This window comes from Mercenaria mercenaria, chromosome 8, assembly GCF_021730395.1.
Source record: "Mercenaria mercenaria strain notata chromosome 8, MADL_Memer_1, whole genome shotgun sequence".
Lineage (NCBI taxonomy): Eukaryota > Metazoa > Mollusca > Bivalvia > Venerida > Veneridae > Mercenaria > Mercenaria mercenaria.
The window spans coordinates 68,473,378-68,493,051 of record NC_069368.1 but is presented as its reverse complement, the minus strand read 5'-3'; the positions used below and the strand labels follow the sequence as shown (position 1 = coordinate 68,493,051).

Below are 19,674 nucleotides of genomic sequence, written 5' to 3'. Positions count from 1 at the left end.
TGCGTGTATCAATGCGCATCCCATACCATTTCATTTATCATGATGAATCTGGTACAAGTTGGCCTGTGTTCTACCAGTATGGAATAAATGTTCTTGTTTTATTCCAATGTTTTCAGAAACATCGGAATTTGATATAATCATAAGTTTACAACGTACGACGCGTACGACATCTTTAATCATCTCGTTTAAAGAGAAATACTTAATCAATAAATGAAATCAAAGACCTCCTATCGTTCTTGTTTGCTTTTGTAGTTTTTCCTTATTGTCAATTTGATGTCTCATTGTTCCGATAAACACGTTATTTCAAATCTGCTGTATTTCCCTAGGTACGGAATTCTGCTCGGTTCGTTCCATTTCTTCTAGAAAGCGCATCATTTGACCTATTATTTTTATACCAGATTTATATAGCGACTTTTTCTTGCAAGCATGTTCAAAAGTGTTATACATATACAGCGCCAATTAAGTCCCTACGAGAGAGAAAGAGAGAGTCTTAATCTTTAATATGCATTCACCAATAAACGCGAAACCCTCTTTCATGTGAGGAGCCAGCAGTGGTCTCATTGTCTGCTGGTCGTTCTAGCAAATTTACGCAACTAGATCCTTTTTATGAAGTTTTTTTTTCAGTGTTATTTAATCACTTACAATCTTTTTTCAATATACTATTATTTTTTTCTTCATTTATCTATCGTTAGTACATCAAATATGCAATTATACAGAAGTTATAATGACATCTAATTAAATCGATTCCATTTTTAATACCCCGCCTTCTGAATCCTGCCATTTTAATCTATTTTTCGAGATCCATTTGATTTTTACAATCAATTTTTCAAAACATATGAATGTATTATGTCTGTTTAGAATTTAGGGCCAATAAATTTACTTTTTTGAAAAGTAAATCTTAAGTCGAGATCCAAATGTTTTGTTATGTTATTCCTCTTTAATGTTGTATTTATTTGCATATACTTAAGCGTTTCCTTTTTCGTTGAGTAAAATATTGAAAATTGTTATTATCTATGGGCTTTAACCATCGATTGTAAGAAATAATAACCAGCGTCAAGTAGCGAAAGTTAAAATTGTCCCCATAATGGATTTTACCTATCGTAAATAATGGTTTTCTAAAGCGCCCACTCTTAACACTTATTTGGAAAATACATAAGATTTGCGGTATTTGGATAAGAATAAATATATAAAATCTTGAAAGCTACTAGGGTTTTAGTATATTTGGCTATACAAATAGTGCTGAGTTCGAAGCAGGTATGCCGACGGGATATCACAAGGCGTGGTCCACACAGTATGGTGAGGATTTTAAAAGAAGGGTTGTGTGGAATCAGCAAAAGAAGGTTCGTTATTTTTATGAATTTATGTAATAACTGTAAACAAGACTTCCTTTCTTGTGTGTGGAAAGTGGAGTCGAGGAGAGGAGAGGTCCGTGAAGGTGGAGTAATGTATTTATCTATGGTGAAATATCTGTTTAGTCAGTTTTTAAGGTACGAGCATCAGTCTGGTGGTTTGCTTTCTTCATTAAAAAATCGATATTTGTTGGTAGGGTTCAAACTAGCACCGGGCCTTCCTCAAATACTGTAATATGACTGTAAACAAAAGTATTATGACAGCCTTAGTTCCTAAATATGTAATTGTGCCTGAATTTTACATTATCCAGTTATAAAAGTGGACATATATTTGCTGTTTAAATAGATCCACAAATAATTTTAGCCGATTATAATTTAAAGTCACATATGAAGGCATAAGTCATTAATCAAACCCTTTCGAAATATTTTCAAAATTTTAAATTATTTCATGTACGTTTTTTTGGTACACAATTAACTTGCGGATTTCCATGTTGCATTTGTTTCTTCGCGATATCGACTGAACTCGTGCTTACGTGTTTTGCGTGTACCTGCTCCAAATCTATGCCAGATATCTCCTGAAAACATAATACACATTTCATGAGTTCTGCTTGGTGACGAGGCATACACTTACTGAGGGTAAAATATGGATGTAGACAGTAAGAAACAAGAGTACATTAATTAGCTAGTCAAATAAAACTATAAACTGACAGCCATAAATTATGTTCGACATACTAGCCTAAACCTGGCCCATGGGGACCACGATCAAAAGTAAAATTCCGCGGTTACTGGGTTTTGAACAACAGTTCCAAATTAGGAAGGCGGGCATATACGAAGTAGACGAGGAATGAAAGAAAATAGAATTAATGTCCACATGTGCTTGTACATAGGAAACTTTCAATTTTTATTCATAGACTTTAAGTCAATATTAGACCTATATATCATATAATCGGTTTTATTTGACAGAATAATTACTATATTTCTATTTTGTAATTTTCGATCATTTAAGATTTTCTTTAGAAATACAATAACCCTTTGTTAAAATAAACGCGAGAAATATTGTGTTTTCATTGTTACACCGTCATTTAACAAAGAAGGCGACTATATGGTTAATTATATTTATTTGCTCTGTCAACATTTTAAATCCTAAATCATTCGATTTTCGCGGTTTATGACAAAATAGGCATGTACATAACTTTCTATTAATTCTAAAGACCATAAACCTAACTACGTATAAACTGTCAATTGTATTGAAAATTCCTTTAAAGGTCACGGACCATTCCTTTTTATACGTAATAAAAGATAATAAAAAAAAAGATTAATAAATTAATTAATTTTGTGAAACTAGAATCTAATGCATTTTCAGATCAGAGTAATCGGCTAAAACTGAATCACGGACGACTTCGTTTACGAGGGCTGTATTCTTAAAATAATGATCGCGCGCTTCCGTAGAAGTTTGACATGCAAGAAACTCGTGCTTTCGTGCTTTACACGCAGGATAATGGATAACTTCTTCATAATCCTGCAAAATTGTATATCGTTTGGGAGGTTTTTAGTTTTGTAGTAAGTGTAGTAACATACACGAACAAAAATCTGAAATTATAGCGTACATTAAAGTGCATTGTTCTTTAGAAATACCTACAAGGCAGATACTCAGTGAACTGCATACTTCATATGGGAAGTCTGCAGTATCATAGAAAACCATTTACAGGGTGTGTACGTAAATCAGTCCTTACAGATGTGGCTCGTCCTCTCAGGCCCAAAAACAACAATGATGTCAAAGAACATTTCTACTGTAAGACGTCTAATTGATGAAAACGCCAGCTACAAGGTGTCCGAGATTGCGTCTTTACCTTGCATATCAAGAGGAAAACTCATGAGATTCTCACCAAGCACTTGGGTTTAAAAAAGATTTGTGTCCGATGGGTGCCTCACATATTAACCGAGGAGCAAAAGGCCGATAGGATCAAATGTGTTAAAGAAACGCTGAAAAAGTTCTCATATTTAGTTGATCGCACAATGTCATAGCTCCTAGCAGAAGATGAGACCTGGAGATATACTTTTATGAGCCACAGCGTCGCGTTGACAAGACAGTGGCCGTAGACCAGTACATGTTATTGCAAAAAGAATTAAATGTCAATAGGTTTTGTATTTACCTTCTTTAACTCAAGGGGAACTGTTATACAAAACCCTACACCGCCAGGAAAGTCAGTCACTGGAAAGTTTTATAGAGACGAAGTACTGAGAGCTTGTAAACGGAAATACAACATAATTTGCGTCCACGGTCTCCAGTTGATCCATGACAACGCTGCGGCTCAGAAAAGTGGTACATACCGCTTATTCACCAGATATGAGTCCTTGTGACATTTTCCTCTTTCCAAGGCTAAAAAGAATGGAATAAAACACATGGGAGATCCGAGTGGTATTTTTCAGTAACTGAAGACCATCGCGATTCAAAATGAAAGCTTATTGGAACAATTTAAGTACTAAGTTAGTGGGTGCTTGAAATGTTAAGGGTCTGTATTCCCTCCTCCTCCATTAGAATTACAAAGTGCCGGCTAGTCTGCAGTTCTTAGTTTCCGATTATAAGAGTAACGTTCCAATATACTTTCATTTTGAATCGCGAACTGCCAACTGCAGTCTGCAGTTTACAATTCGATTCCAAAGCTATGACCTTCTAATTGTGAAATACGTTCTAATCCGCAGTTCGCAGGGCAGTGTTGATTAGACTTCACTTTGAAATTGAATCGTGAACTGCAGGCCAGTTTGCAGTTTGCAATTCGATTCCATAACCATGACCTTTGAATTGTGAAAGTCATTCTGGTCCGCAGGGTAGTGCTGCTCAGACTGCAGTTTGAAATTGGAATCGTGAACTGTGGACTAGTTTGCAGTTTGCAGTTGGAATCGCGAACTGCGAACTGCAGACCAGTTTAACTCAAATGACTGTTGTATCATATTCCAGCACGATTGTCGTTATTTCTAGAATGACCGTCTTTCATGAATATTTTTCAATATCTTAATCCGCAAGCTATTGTGTTATGCGTTGTATCTTTAGTGTCAGCAAATGCGTGTGCAATTTCGGCATTCTGCGGTTTTTACAGATGCGTTCAGCTACAATAACGTCATAATAGGTGTACGTAATCCTAAGGAAATTTCTGAGTGTCATAACGGGTCCATGTCTTTAATTACCGACGTCTTTGTTACCGTACTACATGTACCATTCTTTCTTTGTTCAGAAATAAAATGAAACGGATCTGATCTGAAATTGCTAAAGCAGGTTATATGACTTTTTCTTCAGAATTAAAGTTAACACCTGGATTCTGTACACGTTCTCAGCAAGTCACTGAAACCTTCCTCACATTAATCAAATGTGGAGGATGAAAGACGTATTAACACGCTAATTTGCCCTTTTTTCAGAAATCAAATCAGCGCAGGATATACAGACCGTTAGGACCACGTGCTACGGAGCTCGTGCCGCCACAATGTACTCGTGTTTTTACAGAAGAAATGTATGGTTTGGACGATCCAATGCTAGATGACATAATGTTGAAAGGCGAACGTGGTGTTCACTTTCCAACCATGTACAGTATTCCACAAGACAACACAATCTTGAACGGTGAATGCGGTATTCAGTTTTCAACCGGTCACAACACCGACATGAATGTTCAACAAGTGGTTCCCGTGTCTGGCAGTGCTATGATTCATGTACCAGGAGGTTTATATCCATTTTTTTTTAAATAAATTAATCTTTTAAAAGGTACCATATTTCGGAACTATGCGTGTCTCAAATTTATCATACTTGCAAAAGTGTTAATGTATCCTCATTTCACTATTTAAATAAGTTCTCTAAATTTTCTTTGTCTATGCAGCAGATATTTCTGTTAACAAAAATAGGAAACCAGGCGGTTTTGCTTTATGTAACGTAAATGTAACGAAAAACGAGTAACGTCTTAGCTTTACGAGAGGCTGCATGTGATTAGGACCAACAAATAACAACGAGGTATATGGAATTCATGATAAACACCGATTTATTTTTTTTCATTTTGACATCTGTATTGATGGTACGTATTGGTTACAATTCTATCTGTCTAAGATTTGATTTTGTAGTTTGTACGGAACACTTTTCCGTGGATATTCTTGTGACGTGTATGGGTGACAATGGTTGATCTGATATCTGTTGGGATATATTGGATACATTTCATTGGATCTGTCACTTGTTCTGTGAGTGCGTGTTATTTACATTTTTAACGGATCTGAAATCTGTTCGGGGGTATGAAATCTGTTCGGGGGTATTTATGAACTACGTATGATCTGATATCTATTCAGATGTATGTAACCACTTCATTCAAAAGATCTGACATCAGTTTTGGCTGGATGTACTGTTTACATATCACTGGTGATGCTGTTGGTTTCATTTCAACGGATCTAGTGTCTTTTGTGGTGATATGTATTGAATACTTATCACTGGGTCTGACATCTATTCTGATGGTATGCATTAAGTATTTCCGGGGACCGCTAAAATAGATTCTGTATGATGGTATGTATAGGTAACATTTCATCGGATCTGACTCCTGTCCTGGTGATATGTCAGGGACCAAGTCCACATTTCATTAAATCGTTGTATGTATGGGTTACATTTATAGGATCTGACATATGCTGTAGCGATGTAGGGACTACTTACAACAAGTCTGAGCTCTGTACCAGTGGTATGTATTGGTTACATGATTGATTGATTGATTGATTGATTGATTGATTGATTGATTAACTGACTGACTGGCTGGCTGGCTGGCTGGCTGGCTGGCTGGCTGGCTGGCTGGCTGGCTTCTGGTTGATTTTAACAATCTATCTCTTTCACACATCATGCAAGCATGTATGGTAATATTTATAATAATCTCATGTTACACTATATATCACAGTCATTTCTTATCACATTCTTAACAAGTGTCGTTGTTATTATGATATAGACTTTAAAAACTTAAAACAGCTTTATGTGTTTATTCCTGGGAAAGCCCATCAACTCCTAAAGCCTAGCTCAGCGCGGTCTTAATTTTCTGGTGGTATGTATGGGCTACATTTCGATGAGTCTGACCTCTGTTCCGGTGGTATGTATGGGCTACGTTTCGATGAATCTGACATCTGTTCCGATGGTATGTATGGGCTACGTTTCGATGAATCTGACATCTGTTCCGGTGGTATGTACGGGCTACATTTCGATGAGTCTGACATCTGTTCCGGTGGTATGTATGGGCTACGTTTCGAAGAGTCTGACATCTATTCCGGTGGTATGTATGGGCTACGTTTCGAAGAGTCTGACATTTGTTCCGGTGGTATGTATGGGCTACGTTTCGATGAATCTGACATCTGTTCCGGTGGTATGTATGGGCTACGTTTCGATGAGTCTGACATCTGTTCCGGTGGTATGTATGGGCTACGTTTCGATGAGTCTGACATCTGTTCCGGTGGTATGTATGGGCTACATTTCGATGAATCTGACATCTTTTTCGATAGTATGTATGGGCTACATTTCCATGAATCTGACATATGTTCAGGAGGTATGTATGGGCTACATTTCGGTGAATCTGATATCTGTTCCGGTGGTATGTATGGGCTACATTTCGATGAGTCTGACCTCTGTTCCGGTGGTATGTATGGGCTACGTTTCGATGAATCTGACATCTGTTCCGGTGGTATGTATGGGCTACATTTCGATGAATCTGACATCTGTTCCGGTGGTATGTATGGGCTACGTTTCGATGAGTCTGACATCTGTTCCGGTGGTATGTATGGGCCACATTTCGATGAGTCTGACATCTGTTCTGGTGGTAATAGTATGTATGGTCTACATTTCGATGAATCTGACATATGTTCTGGATGTTTATATGGGCTACATTTCGATGAATCTGACATCTTTTTCGATGGTATGTATGGGCCACATTTCGATGAATCTGAATATGTTCAGGAGGTATGTATGGGCTACATTTCGATGAATCTGACATCGTTCCGTGGTATATGGGCACATTTCGATGAAATCGACATCTTTTTCGATGGTATGTATGGGCCACATTTCCATGAATCTGACATATGTTCAGGAGGTTGTATGGCTACATTCGATGAATCTGACATCTGTTCCGGTGGTATGTATGGGCTACATTCGATGAATCTGACATCTGTTCCGGTGGTTGTATGGGCTACATTTCGTGAATCTGACATCTGTTCCGGTGGTATGTACGGGCTACATTTCGATGAATCTGACATCTGTTCAGGAAGTATGTATCGTCTACATTTCGATGAATCTTACATCAGTTCTTGGTATGTATGGGCAACATTTCGATGAATCTGACATATTTCAGGAGTATGTATGGGAACATTTCGATGATTCTGACATCTGTTCCGGTGGTATGTATGGGCTACATTTCGATGAATCTGACATCTGTTCAGGAAGTATGTATCGGCTACATTTCGACGAATCTTACATCAGTTCCGTTGGTATGTATGGGCCACATTCCGGTGAATCTGACATATGTTCAGGAGGTATTTATAGGATACATTTGATGAATCTGACATCTGTTCCGGTGTTATGTATTGGCTACATTTCGATGAATCTGACATCTGTTCAGGAGGTATGTATGGGCTACATTTCGATGAATCTTAATATGTTCCGGTGGTAGGTATTGGCCACATTTCGATGAATCTGACATCTGCTCAGGATGGTATGTATGGCCTACATTTCGATGAGTCTGACATATGTTCCGGTGGTATGCATGGGCCTATTTCGATGAATCTGACATCTGTTCAGGAGGTATGTATGGGCTACATCTGAGTGAATCTGACATTTGTTCCAGTGGTATGTATGGCCTACATTTCGATGAATCTGACATATGTTCAGGAGGTATGTATGGGCTACATTTCGATGAATCTTACACCTGTTCCAGTGTTTTGTATGGGCAACATAACGATGAGTCTGACATCTGTTTCGGTGGTATATTGACCACATTTCGAATAATCTGACATCTGTTCAGGAGGTATGTATTGGATACATTTCGATGAGTCTGACATCTCTTCCTGTGATATGTATGCCCTACATTTCTATGAATCTGCCATATGTTCTGGAGCTATGTATGGGCTACATTTTAATGAATCTGACATTTGTTCCGGTGGTATGTATGGGCTACATTTCGATGAGTCTGACATCTGTTTTGTTGGTATGTATGGGCGACATTTCGATGAATCTGACATCTGTTCTGGTGGTATGCATGGGCTACATTTCGATGAATCTTACATCGGTTCCGGTGGTATGTATGGGCTACATTTCGATGAATCTGACATCTTTTTCGATGGTATGTATGGGCCACATTTCCATGAATCTGACATATGTTCAGGAGGTTTGTATTGGCTACATTTCGATGAATCTGACATCTGTTCCGGTGGTATGTATGGGCTACATTTCGATGAATCTGACATCTGTTCCGGTGGTATGTATGGGCTACATTTCGATGAATCTGACATCTGTTCCGGTGGTATGTACGGGCTACATTTCGATGAATCTGACATCTGTTCAGGAAGTATGTATCGGCTACATTTCGATGAATCTTACATCAGTTCCATTGGTATGTATGGGCAACATTTCGATGAATCTGACATATGTTCAGGAGGTATGTATGGGATACATTTCGATGATTCTGACATCTGTTCCGGTGGTATGTATGGGCTACATTTCGATGAATCTGACATCTGTTCAGGAAGTATGTATCGGCTACATTTCGACGAATCTTACATCAGTTCCGTTGGTATGTATGGGCCACATTCCGGTGAATCTGACATATGTTCAGGAGGTATTTATAGGATACATTTCGATGAATCTGACATCTGTTCCGGTGTTATGTATTGGCTACATTTCGATGAATCTGACATCTGTTCAGGAGGTATGTATGGGCTACATTTCGATGAATCTTAATATGTTCCGGTGGTAGGTATTGGCCACATTTCGATGAATCTGACATCTGCTCAGGAGGTATGTATGGCCTACATTTCGATGAGTCTGACATATGTTCCGGTGGTATGCATGGGCCATATTTCGATGAATCTGACATCTGTTCAGGAGGTATGTATGGGCTACATCTAGGTGAATCTGACATTTGTTCCAGTGGTATGTATGGCCTACATTTCGATGAATCTGACATATGTTCAGGAGGTATGTATGGGCTACATTTCGATGAATCTTACACCTGTTCCAGTGTTTTGTATGGGCAACATAACGATGAGTCTGACATCTGTTTCGGTGGTATATTGACCACATTTCGAATAATCTGACATCTGTTCAGGAGGTATGTATTGGATACATTTCGATGAGTCTGACATCTCTTCCTGTGATATGTATGCCCTACATTTCTATGAATCTGCCATATGTTCTGGAGCTATGTATGGGCTACATTTTAATGAATCTGACATTTGTTCCGGTGGTATGTATGGGCTACATTTCGATGAGTCTGACATCTGTTTTGTTGGTATGTATGGGCGACATTTCGATGAATCTGACATCTGTTCTGGTGGTATGCATGGGCTACATTTCGATGAATCTTACATATGTTCCGGTGGTATGTATGGGCCACATTTCGATGAATCTGACATCTGTTCAGGAGGTATGTATGGGCTACATTTCAATGAGTCTGACATCTGTTCCGGTTGTATGTATGACCTACATTTCGATGAATCTGACAATTGTTCTGGAGTTATGCATGGGATACATTTCGATGAATCTGACATCTGTTCCGGTGGTCTGTACGGGCTACATTTCGATGAGTCTGACATATGTTCCGGTGGTATGTATGGCCTACTTTTCGATGAATCTGACATATGTTCTTGAGTTATGTATGGGCTACACTTCGATGAATCTGACATGTACGGGCTACATTTCGATGAGTCTGCCATCTGTTCTGATGGTATGTATGGGCTAATATGTTCCGGTGGTATGTTTGGCCTACATTTCTATGAATATGACATATGTTTTGGAGGTATGTATAGGCTACATTGCAATGAATCTGACATTTGTTCCGGTGGTATGCATGGGCTACATTTCGATGAATCTGACCTTTGAAGCTACATTTCGATGAATCTGACCTTTGAAGCTACAGTTCGATGAATATGACCTTTGAAGCTACATTTCGATGAATCTAACCTTTGAAGCTACATTTCGATGAATCTGACCTTTGAAGCTACATTTCGATGAATCTGACATATATTCCGTTAGTGTGTACGGGCTACATTTCGATGATTCTGACATTTGTTCCGATGCTATGTACGGGCTACATTTCGATGAATCTGACATGTGTTCTGGTGGTATTTACGGGCTACATTTCGATGATTCTGACATTTGTTCCGATGCTATGTGCGGGCAAAATTTCGATGAATCTGACATGTGTTTTTGAGGCATGTCTAGCCTAATTTTCGATGAAACTGATATATGTTCTGGATGTATATATGGGTTACATTTCAATGAATCCGACATATGTTCTGGATGTTTATATGGGCTACATTTCGATGAATTTGGAAAATGTTCTGGAGGTATATATGGACTACATTTCGATGAATCTGACATATGTTCTGGATGTTTATATGGGCTACATTTCGATGAATCTGACATATGTTTTGGTGATATGTTTGGCCTTATTTCGATGAATCTGACATCTTATGTAATGGGGTACAGTACAAGGGTGCCTTTATACTGCCTTGCTATAAAAAGAGACATGGTGGGGTATCCTCCTTACGTGTGAGAGGTCCCGGGTTCGATTCCCGGTCAGGGCTGAAATGTTTGCAGTCTGTTACGTTTGCGCCCAACGTAAAAAAAATCACGAGTAGATATGAATAGACACCTTGGAACATCCCACAGGGATTCAAAGTCCTGGAATTCGAGGACGGATTCTAAAATGGAGGTGATGTATCTAGTAGGGTAGAGTACATGGGTGCACCTATACTGCCTTGCTGTATGAGCTAACTTTTATAGTGATGTAGTAGAGTGTCCGCATCGGTGTGAGAGGCCCTGGGTTCGATTCCCGGTCAGAGCTGGACTGTTTGAAGTCTGTTACAGTATACATATTAAGATCTTCTTTTAAATTTTATAGTAGATTACCTTGGTTTTAAGATCTTAATGCCTCCGGTTATAATTTCTTTATATATAACTTTTAGCAATTTCATTCCCTATTAAACATTATAGGTTTGAAATTACTTTGATAAGCATGTATATCTAGATTTTATACATCTTAAACTCTTAAACTGATTCAGAATATTTAATAGTTGAAAAAAAAAATTCTAAAAGCCGAAACATTTTGAAAGACTTTACACAAAAATGCTTGGCCTAAAATAAAAACATTTGCAGTTAGACTGAATATATACAAATGCACGACATATGGTACAAATCAATCAAAGGTTTTATGTTGATGAATATATTACAAAATGCATTCGAAATGCAGTCTGCATTATTTCCAAATACAAATAATCAATTGACGATTTTTGTAAGTGTTTAAATTGCGGAGCGTATATTTGCTTTTTAAATACATTTTAAATAAAGCCGTGATCGATCATTCCTTAATCGGCCCTTATCAACGCGGCGGAGGCGAACAGGCAGTTTCAAAAGGCTCCAGACACAATAACTTTAATCTTAGATAATCTTTTACTTAAATGTCTAACACCAGATTACAATAAACGTATGATTTATAGAATTTAAAGTTCGATAATTTTTCAAATTGAACATGTAAACTATATAACTACAGGCCAGTTCAAAACATTAAATTTATACGGCTTGAAATTCATTTGTTAAAACTGCAGTAAATATTTAGAATTTTGCGGAGTTAGCAATAACATTGTGCACCGATATTACAAAGACACGCATACCGTTTCTTCGAAATAATTTTTCCTTTTCCTATTTTGCCGCATATCAGATGAGACCTAACTTTCGGCTAAATAACTCGTGTACCAGATCAGTGTCATAGTGAGAAATTATTTCATGATCCATTATAAAGTGAGACAACTTAATTTTCTACAGACCGTGTCCACATATTTCTGTGAGCTCGAACTAACATACTGATAAAGTTCCATTGATTTACACTTTACTTTTTACAAATCCCTCTTTTTATAAAGTTCAGCATATGTCTCTCATGACTATCCATCAGCAGTCACGAAACTTGGTATGCAACTAGTGTGTAAATATAACTTTTGACCAATCTTGCGATGTCTCCGACCCTCATATAAAGTGGAACTGCATGTATTACCTTTTGCGTTGACCATCCATCACTATCCATACCTCACTACCACCTCATTGTTACGCGACGTACCCATTAACAGAATAGTTATGGAAAATGGGCGTGAGAATTAAAGCATCACGGGTAAATTTTGTACTCAGTCCTTGGCATAACACATGCCATTTAATAAACATAGATATCTATGAAATATATAGTCATACTTGTGCTAAATATACTAGTGTCTGTGGGAAGAGACCAAGGCTCTAAATGCCACTCCCTGTGTGTGCTCTCGCCAGCCAATACATTATTATTGATATTGATATAAATGATTAAATGATAAATGAACGACCTAGTATATTACATCAAAAGTTTGGGAGGGCTGGACTAGGGCCTTCAGAGGGATAAGAAGGGCTTATTTTGACCACTTTCGATCTTACATTTTGGCTTTTGTTAAAAGTACTTCTTTACCTATAAACACTTTGACATTTTTGCTCTTTCCCCTCGGCTGTTCTGAGTACTTCTTTATCTATAAACACCTTGACATTTTTGCTCTTTCCCCTCGGCTGTTTTTAGTACTTCTTTACCTATAAACACTTTGACATTTTTACTCTTTCCCCTCGGCTGTTCTGAGTATTTCTTTACCTATAAACACTTTGACATTTTTGCTCTTTCCCCTCGGCTGTTCTGAGTCCTTCTTTATCTATAAACACTTTGACATTTTTGCTCTTTCCCCTCGTCTGTTCTGAGTACTTCTTTATCTATAAACACTGACATTTTTGCTCTTTCCCCTCGGCCGTTCTGAGTACTTCTTTACCTATAAACACTTTGACATTTTTGCTCTTTCCCCTCGGCCGTTCTGAGTACTTCTTTACCTATAAACACTGACATTTTTGCTCTTTCCCCTCGGCCGTTCTGAGTACTTCTTTATCTATAAACACTTTGACATTTTTGCTCTTTCCCCTCGGCTGTTCTGCGTACTTCTTTATCTATAAACACTTTGACATTTTTGCTCTTTCCCCTCGGCCGTTCTGAGTACTTCTTTATCTATAAACATTTTGACATTTTTGCTCTTTCCCCTCGGCTGTTCTAAATACTTCTTTATCTATATACCCTAATACTCTTACGCTTTTACCTCTTGACTGTTAAAACTGTATGTAGTTACATCACTTTTGCTTATATCACCTTTACTGTTCTAAGTACTTCTTTTTCTACATGCGTTTAGACCACTTTTGCTGTTAAAACTGCTTCTTTACATAGATGCATTTACATCACTTTTGCTCTTAACCCTTGGCTGCTCTTACCCCACGACCTGCAGTTGTGATGGCTATAAGACTGGAATAAATGGGCAACTTCTGTTGATTTAATTAGTAGCTATTGGCATGTGCAGTTGGTTTTGAACTGTACTGTAAAAAATACAAACATTTTAAGAACATGCAACAGTGCAGTGCCGTTGATATGGGGTTTAAACAATGCGAAATTTCATAGTGCATGTCCCGGAGAAATCACATCGCAGATCTATTCTGAAACGGAAGGAAATACTCACCTATTTTCCACTGAGAAAAGATTTCGGTGAGTTTTAAATTGCGTTTTAGTAATACATTGTTCGATAGAAAATAGTGTTCTAAATTCAAAATGATTTTGGAAATGGCTGCAAGAAACTGCCTGCGGATTGATTACTTGATAAAATTGTTCCGTTTCTCATTCATCATTCATGCATTTTAATAATAAACCTGTTTTATTAATCAATAATAAGAGATAATTGCACGATAAGTGTTCAGAGCGCATGAGCCATTAGTCAACATAATTATATATAACTTATTGAAGAACAGTGTACATTACTCGTTAATGGATCTTTTCAAGATATGACAGAGATAATAATAATGATAAATATGAAAAGATGTAGGCAAAAATGGATCGTTTTATATAGCATACATGATGCAACGCGACAGAGTATATAGACACGCTTCTACGATATGATGGGCTGCACGACAGTCCCGTACAAATATTATGCAAATACTTAAAATTATTACAAAATTTCTTTAGCCTCGTACATAATGTAAGTGTCGGCAAGCAGTATATAAATATTTTCTGGACTCAAACCAGAATCAGTATCGGTGATAGAAATTGCCATATTCCACAATTGAGAGAAAGCGAACCCGCAACCCGTGGGGTTATGTGTTCACTAGATGTTGATACTGGATTTTCAAATTATTTCAACCTACAAATGTAGACTTTTCTTGCTAAATCATATTCAGATTCGTCGAAGATTCTTAGACAGAACACGAGTAGAAAATATTAATCAACGTTTTAAGTTAGATTCAACGACGGACAGAATGCACGTGCAGGCGAAGTTTCATGATAGTCCGTGGTAATCTTACAATGGCAGAGAAAAAAGAACATACAAAATTTTTTGAAGTCTAAACTTAAAACGTTCACAGAATTAGACATATCGGTTCATAGACATTACGACATATCGGTTCATAGACATTACGACATATCGGTTCATAGACATTACGACATACATTTTGTGAAGTGCATTTATAATAATAAGAGACATATAAATATTGTTAATAAAAGCAAAGTTAACTTGCTTCGTAAAGCCTCTAAACTAATGTGTGAATGGAATTATAAAGTGGTACATTTTTGTTGAAATATAGGTCAAAGGAATTTGCTTACTGTGCCAAATTTCGTTGTAACACGATACAATAAACTGACAGACATAATAATGGGATTACCCTCCTAAATAATATGTAAAGAACAATAGATCATTATGAATATAAATGTTGAACGATCGATTCGTTAGAGACATACATCTATGGTAATTGAATAAACGAAACAGAAATCGACAGAAATAAGATACCCGGGGTTCAAATTTAATTGATCTGGTTTGTTCAATAATTGATAAAAGGTTTTCAGGATTAAACTTGGTATTTAATCATTTTTACGTATTAAACGTAAGCTTTTTATTTTTTATATATATTGTATTTAAATGTAGTGTATTGAATATATTGTAAATAAGTTCAGAGATCTGTCAGTTTTAACGATTTATTCAGATTAACGTTTGATCATGGTTTATTCTGATAATACCTTCGCGCTTTATTTTTCAAAAAGTGTCGAACTGCTTTTGAAATGGAAAAATGAAATAAATGCGCGCTGTCAATGAAAAACAAATTGATCTCATTATTTTCTTTCTTTCCATTTTTCTTATTATTGTTTTTTTATCTTTTTCAAAAAATGTTTGATTAATTTATTATTTTCTTTCTTTCTGTCTTTCTTTGTGTCTGTCTTTCTTTCTTTGTTTTCATTTCTATCTGAAATGGCTCCACTTTCTTTCAATTTATATTTTATTTTACCACATTGCTGGATAGAAATTTGATTAGAAGGGAACTAGAAAGGGTAATGATGATATCTTAGACCGTATATTGTCTGAATAAGGAACGTTTTTCGTGGCTTTACAACAACCCTCTGTTTTACAACAAACCTCTGGCAAATGCACGAATGTGTTTCAAACTGCAAATACTCATTCTGTTACAGAAGCTGACCCGGTCATACCCGAGTCAGAGCCTATACGCAGTGAGTCTCCGGAACTACATTGGATCTGTTGGCCTGAGCCGAAGAGGAACAAAACTCCAAAGAGACCATATACATCGCAGGGTTTGTACACAGACCGGAACTCTGGTAACCAAACACCGAGGAATGATAGGGTAATTGTTTAATCTTATGTTTAAATGTAAGGCATTACACTTTATTATCATTTTTATCATAACTTTAAAGATATCTCCTTGATTTTATCTCATCTTAAAGGATATATCTTACATAAAAGAAATCATAATTTCTGTTTTGTCCTTGAAAGGTTGTTTTCTTTTAACAATATCTACTTTATGTTTAAATACATTACTTCAATAACGTTTTTCGTTTTACCATTTTTTTCTCATCTCCAAGTATACATAATCCTAGTTCATTTTTTCATTGACGAATTTTTTTCTTTTTTTTATCCCCTTTTCTTGTCTTTGTAAACATTCCTTAACTTAATCTCTGCCAAATTTTAATGTGTTTAATGAAACAAAGCAAAATGTGATTTCAATTTGCATTGTTTTACTTGTTTACTAGTTAATATATTTTATTCTTTAAAGACATAAATTAAATTGTCATTTTTTATTATTATGCCTCCACATTTATGTGGGGGCATATAGCGTTGCTTCTGTCCGTACGTCCCGAAATCTTGTGTGTCCAACTCTCCCGACATTATTAGTTTAATCTGCTTCAAACTTTCACAGATGAACAAGCTTGATGTGCAGATGATCGTAAAGGAAGATTTTTTGTGTGACTATTTTCACTGCAGTTATGGCCCTTTCATAGTTTTGCTATATAGGATGTGGAGAAAAATCTTGTTTGTCCAACTCCTCCCACACTATTAGCTTGATTTACTATGAACAAGCTTGATGTGCAAGATGACCATAAAGGAAGGAACTGTTGCTTTGACTTTTATACCGCAGCTATGGCCCTTTGATAGTTTTTCTATATAGAATATAGAGAAAAATCTTGTGTGCACTATTGATAACTGAAGAATGCTTTGGTCTACAGTCGTCAAGCTTCATAGGTTGACCCCTATTGTTTTGTTTTTTTTTTTGGGTGGGGGTGGTCAGTTGTTCAAAGTACAAAGGTCATGGTGATCACCTGAGGCCGTCACAGGGGGAATGGGCGATTTACAAACACATCTTGTTCTAAATTTTACTTGTAACAAAACACATCGTTCGACTTTTTGCTTCCAATCATTGTGTGTTTAATGGCTTTGCTGTAGTTCTACATTTTCTTATTTCAAAAGACATTATCCGAGTAACTTTTTTCTAATTATTTTGTCAATGAGAAAAAAAAAACGAGAAAAAAACACACACGCAGATGGCCTCGTTTAATACGGTGCCCCTAAAGTGACATGTTACACACTTTTTTTCCATTTAGGTAATGTGAGACTTTTTTATTTCGTTTAAACGAAATTAAACGAAATGATTTCGTTTAAACGAAATAAGTTATTTCGTTTAAACGAAATAATAGTTATTTCGTTTAAACGAAATAAAAAAAAAGTCTCACATTACCTAACTGGAAAAAAGTGTGTAACATGTCACTTTAGGGGCACCGTAGTTTAAAAGAAAGCAGGATACCTTTATTTTTTTAAAGTGCGCCGCTGCTTATTTGAGTCAATACTTAAATATATTAAACACATTTAAGACTTCGCCACATTGCTCGAAAGACATTGTACAGGTTTAAGGCCATATATTTACATAACTAGATATAAGTAAATCAAAATCCTTAAATACGGTAAGTGTTTCATACATTAACTGTCTGATTATGTACTTCATTTTTCATTTTCAGTCGTTAAACGAAGGAAAACCCGTGCAATACGACCCTAAAATCAAGAGCTGGACAAACGTTTCTGCTGAAAACGGTGAGATTATTAGGAATAACGTCGAACTTGTTGAAGTGATATGAGCCGTGCCATGAGAAAACAAACATAGTGGGTCTGCGACCAGCATGGATCCAGATCTGCGCAGTCTGGTCAGGATCCATGCTGTTCGCTATTAGTTTCTCTAATTCCATTAGGCTTTGAAAGCGAACAGCATGGATCCTGACCAGACTGCGCGGATGCGGATCCATGCTGGTCGCAAAGCCACTATGTTGGTTTTCTCATGGCACGGCTCATTTATTATCATCTTTGGCATTGGATTCTGCAAATCCTGATTACGTCAACATCAACCATCCTTTAACATTTACTATTTTCCAAGCTAAAACTCTTTAAACAATAACCATCTTTTAAGAATAATTCTTCACATATCAGAAAAAAAAACAGAACAGAACAGATCAGAACATAAGTTTATTTTTTTTCTAGGAATTGAACCGAAGTTCCTTTTCCAACCACACAAATAATAATATATATCAAGATCAGATAACAATTGCATAATTAAATACATTTACATCACAACAAATAAATAAATAAATAAATTCGGAAAGTGAAATACAAAACAGACAATGCATTTACATCACATTATTTACACAGTTATTTCTTATTTCATTCGCTTTTAATACATAAGATGCCAGTTTTGTTAGTGTCTTTTCATTTTCAGAGTTCAACAGTTCTATAAATTTCCACATACTGGGTCTCCTCCAGTAATATTTTGGAATAAGTTCTTTTCTTATAATATTATATTTCGGGCACTTCAACACAAAATGATATTCGTCCTCTATGTCTCCATTTTCAGCACCACAAATTAAACACAGTCTATCTTCCCTATCGAGTCTATTACGGCATAACGCCGTTTCTATCTAAGGCTATGTGCAGACACACGCGTTTAGTCAAAGCAAATCGTTGCATTTTGATAACTGTTTAAATATCCAGCATAACTAAAGTCTGTTTTGATATATTTATAATGACAATGTTCTGTTGTACTATATTTTCTAACCAGTCTTGCATAAAACAATCAATTAGTCTTTGCTTAAAAAAGTGATACTAAAATTTTTATGCCCTTCAAATGGATTCTCCAAACGTATCGAAACCATTCGAGCACAATAAATGTTTAACCTATTGTCAGTTAACTTACCGTTATTACAATCAGCAAGTGAACAATTATATAATGCCTTCAATATGCAGTTATCAGTATTAACAATTTTGAACCAATACTTTAAAGCACGAACATATCTATTGATATACAAAGGGTATCTACCTAGCTCTCCATAAATACTAGCGTTGCTGGTACTTAACTTTACGTTCAATATTCTCTTACAAAACTTTTAAGTGTATACGTTCTATCTCTTTAGACTTAATAATTTCCCACACTTCACACGAGTAGTTGAGAACAGAGCTCACAAAGGAGTCAAATAGGTGACAATATATTTTTGGTTTCATGTGAAACTGTTTTATATTGTGTAACAAAAAGTTCATCGCCTTAAGACCTTTTCTTGAAAGCATAGTTTGATTCATATTGAAGGAATCAGACGAGTTAAACACTACACCAAGATAATTGAAATTTGTCATCGTTTCTAGAGGTTGGCCATCATATATCCAATGCTCATTTACCCGTATTCTTCCACCTTTTTTAAAT

The 19,674-nt window shown here is 36.4% G+C and overlaps 1 protein-coding gene across 2 annotated transcripts in view; it reads left to right on the top strand.

Annotated features, from left to right (window-relative positions):
• Positions 1 to 1,058: 1,058 nt before the first annotated feature.
• The window catches only part of LOC123566164 (uncharacterized), a 28,364-nt gene continuing 9,748 nt past the window's right edge, over positions 1,059 to 19,674 (top strand). Inside the window, exons 1-4 of one of the 2 annotated variants that reach the window (XM_045360054.2) lie at positions 1,059 to 1,340; positions 4,764 to 5,061; positions 16,115 to 16,284; positions 17,951 to 18,023. In XM_045360054.2, coding sequence (XP_045215989.2) covers positions 1,257 to 1,340; positions 4,764 to 5,061; positions 16,115 to 16,284; positions 17,951 to 18,023 — 625 coding nt within the window. In that variant the 5' untranslated portion in view covers positions 1,059 to 1,256. Of the gene's footprint in view, positions 1,341 to 4,763; positions 5,062 to 13,991; positions 14,150 to 16,114; positions 16,285 to 17,950; positions 18,024 to 19,674 lie in introns of those variants that run through there. The other variant, XM_045360055.2, reaches the window with a different exon arrangement.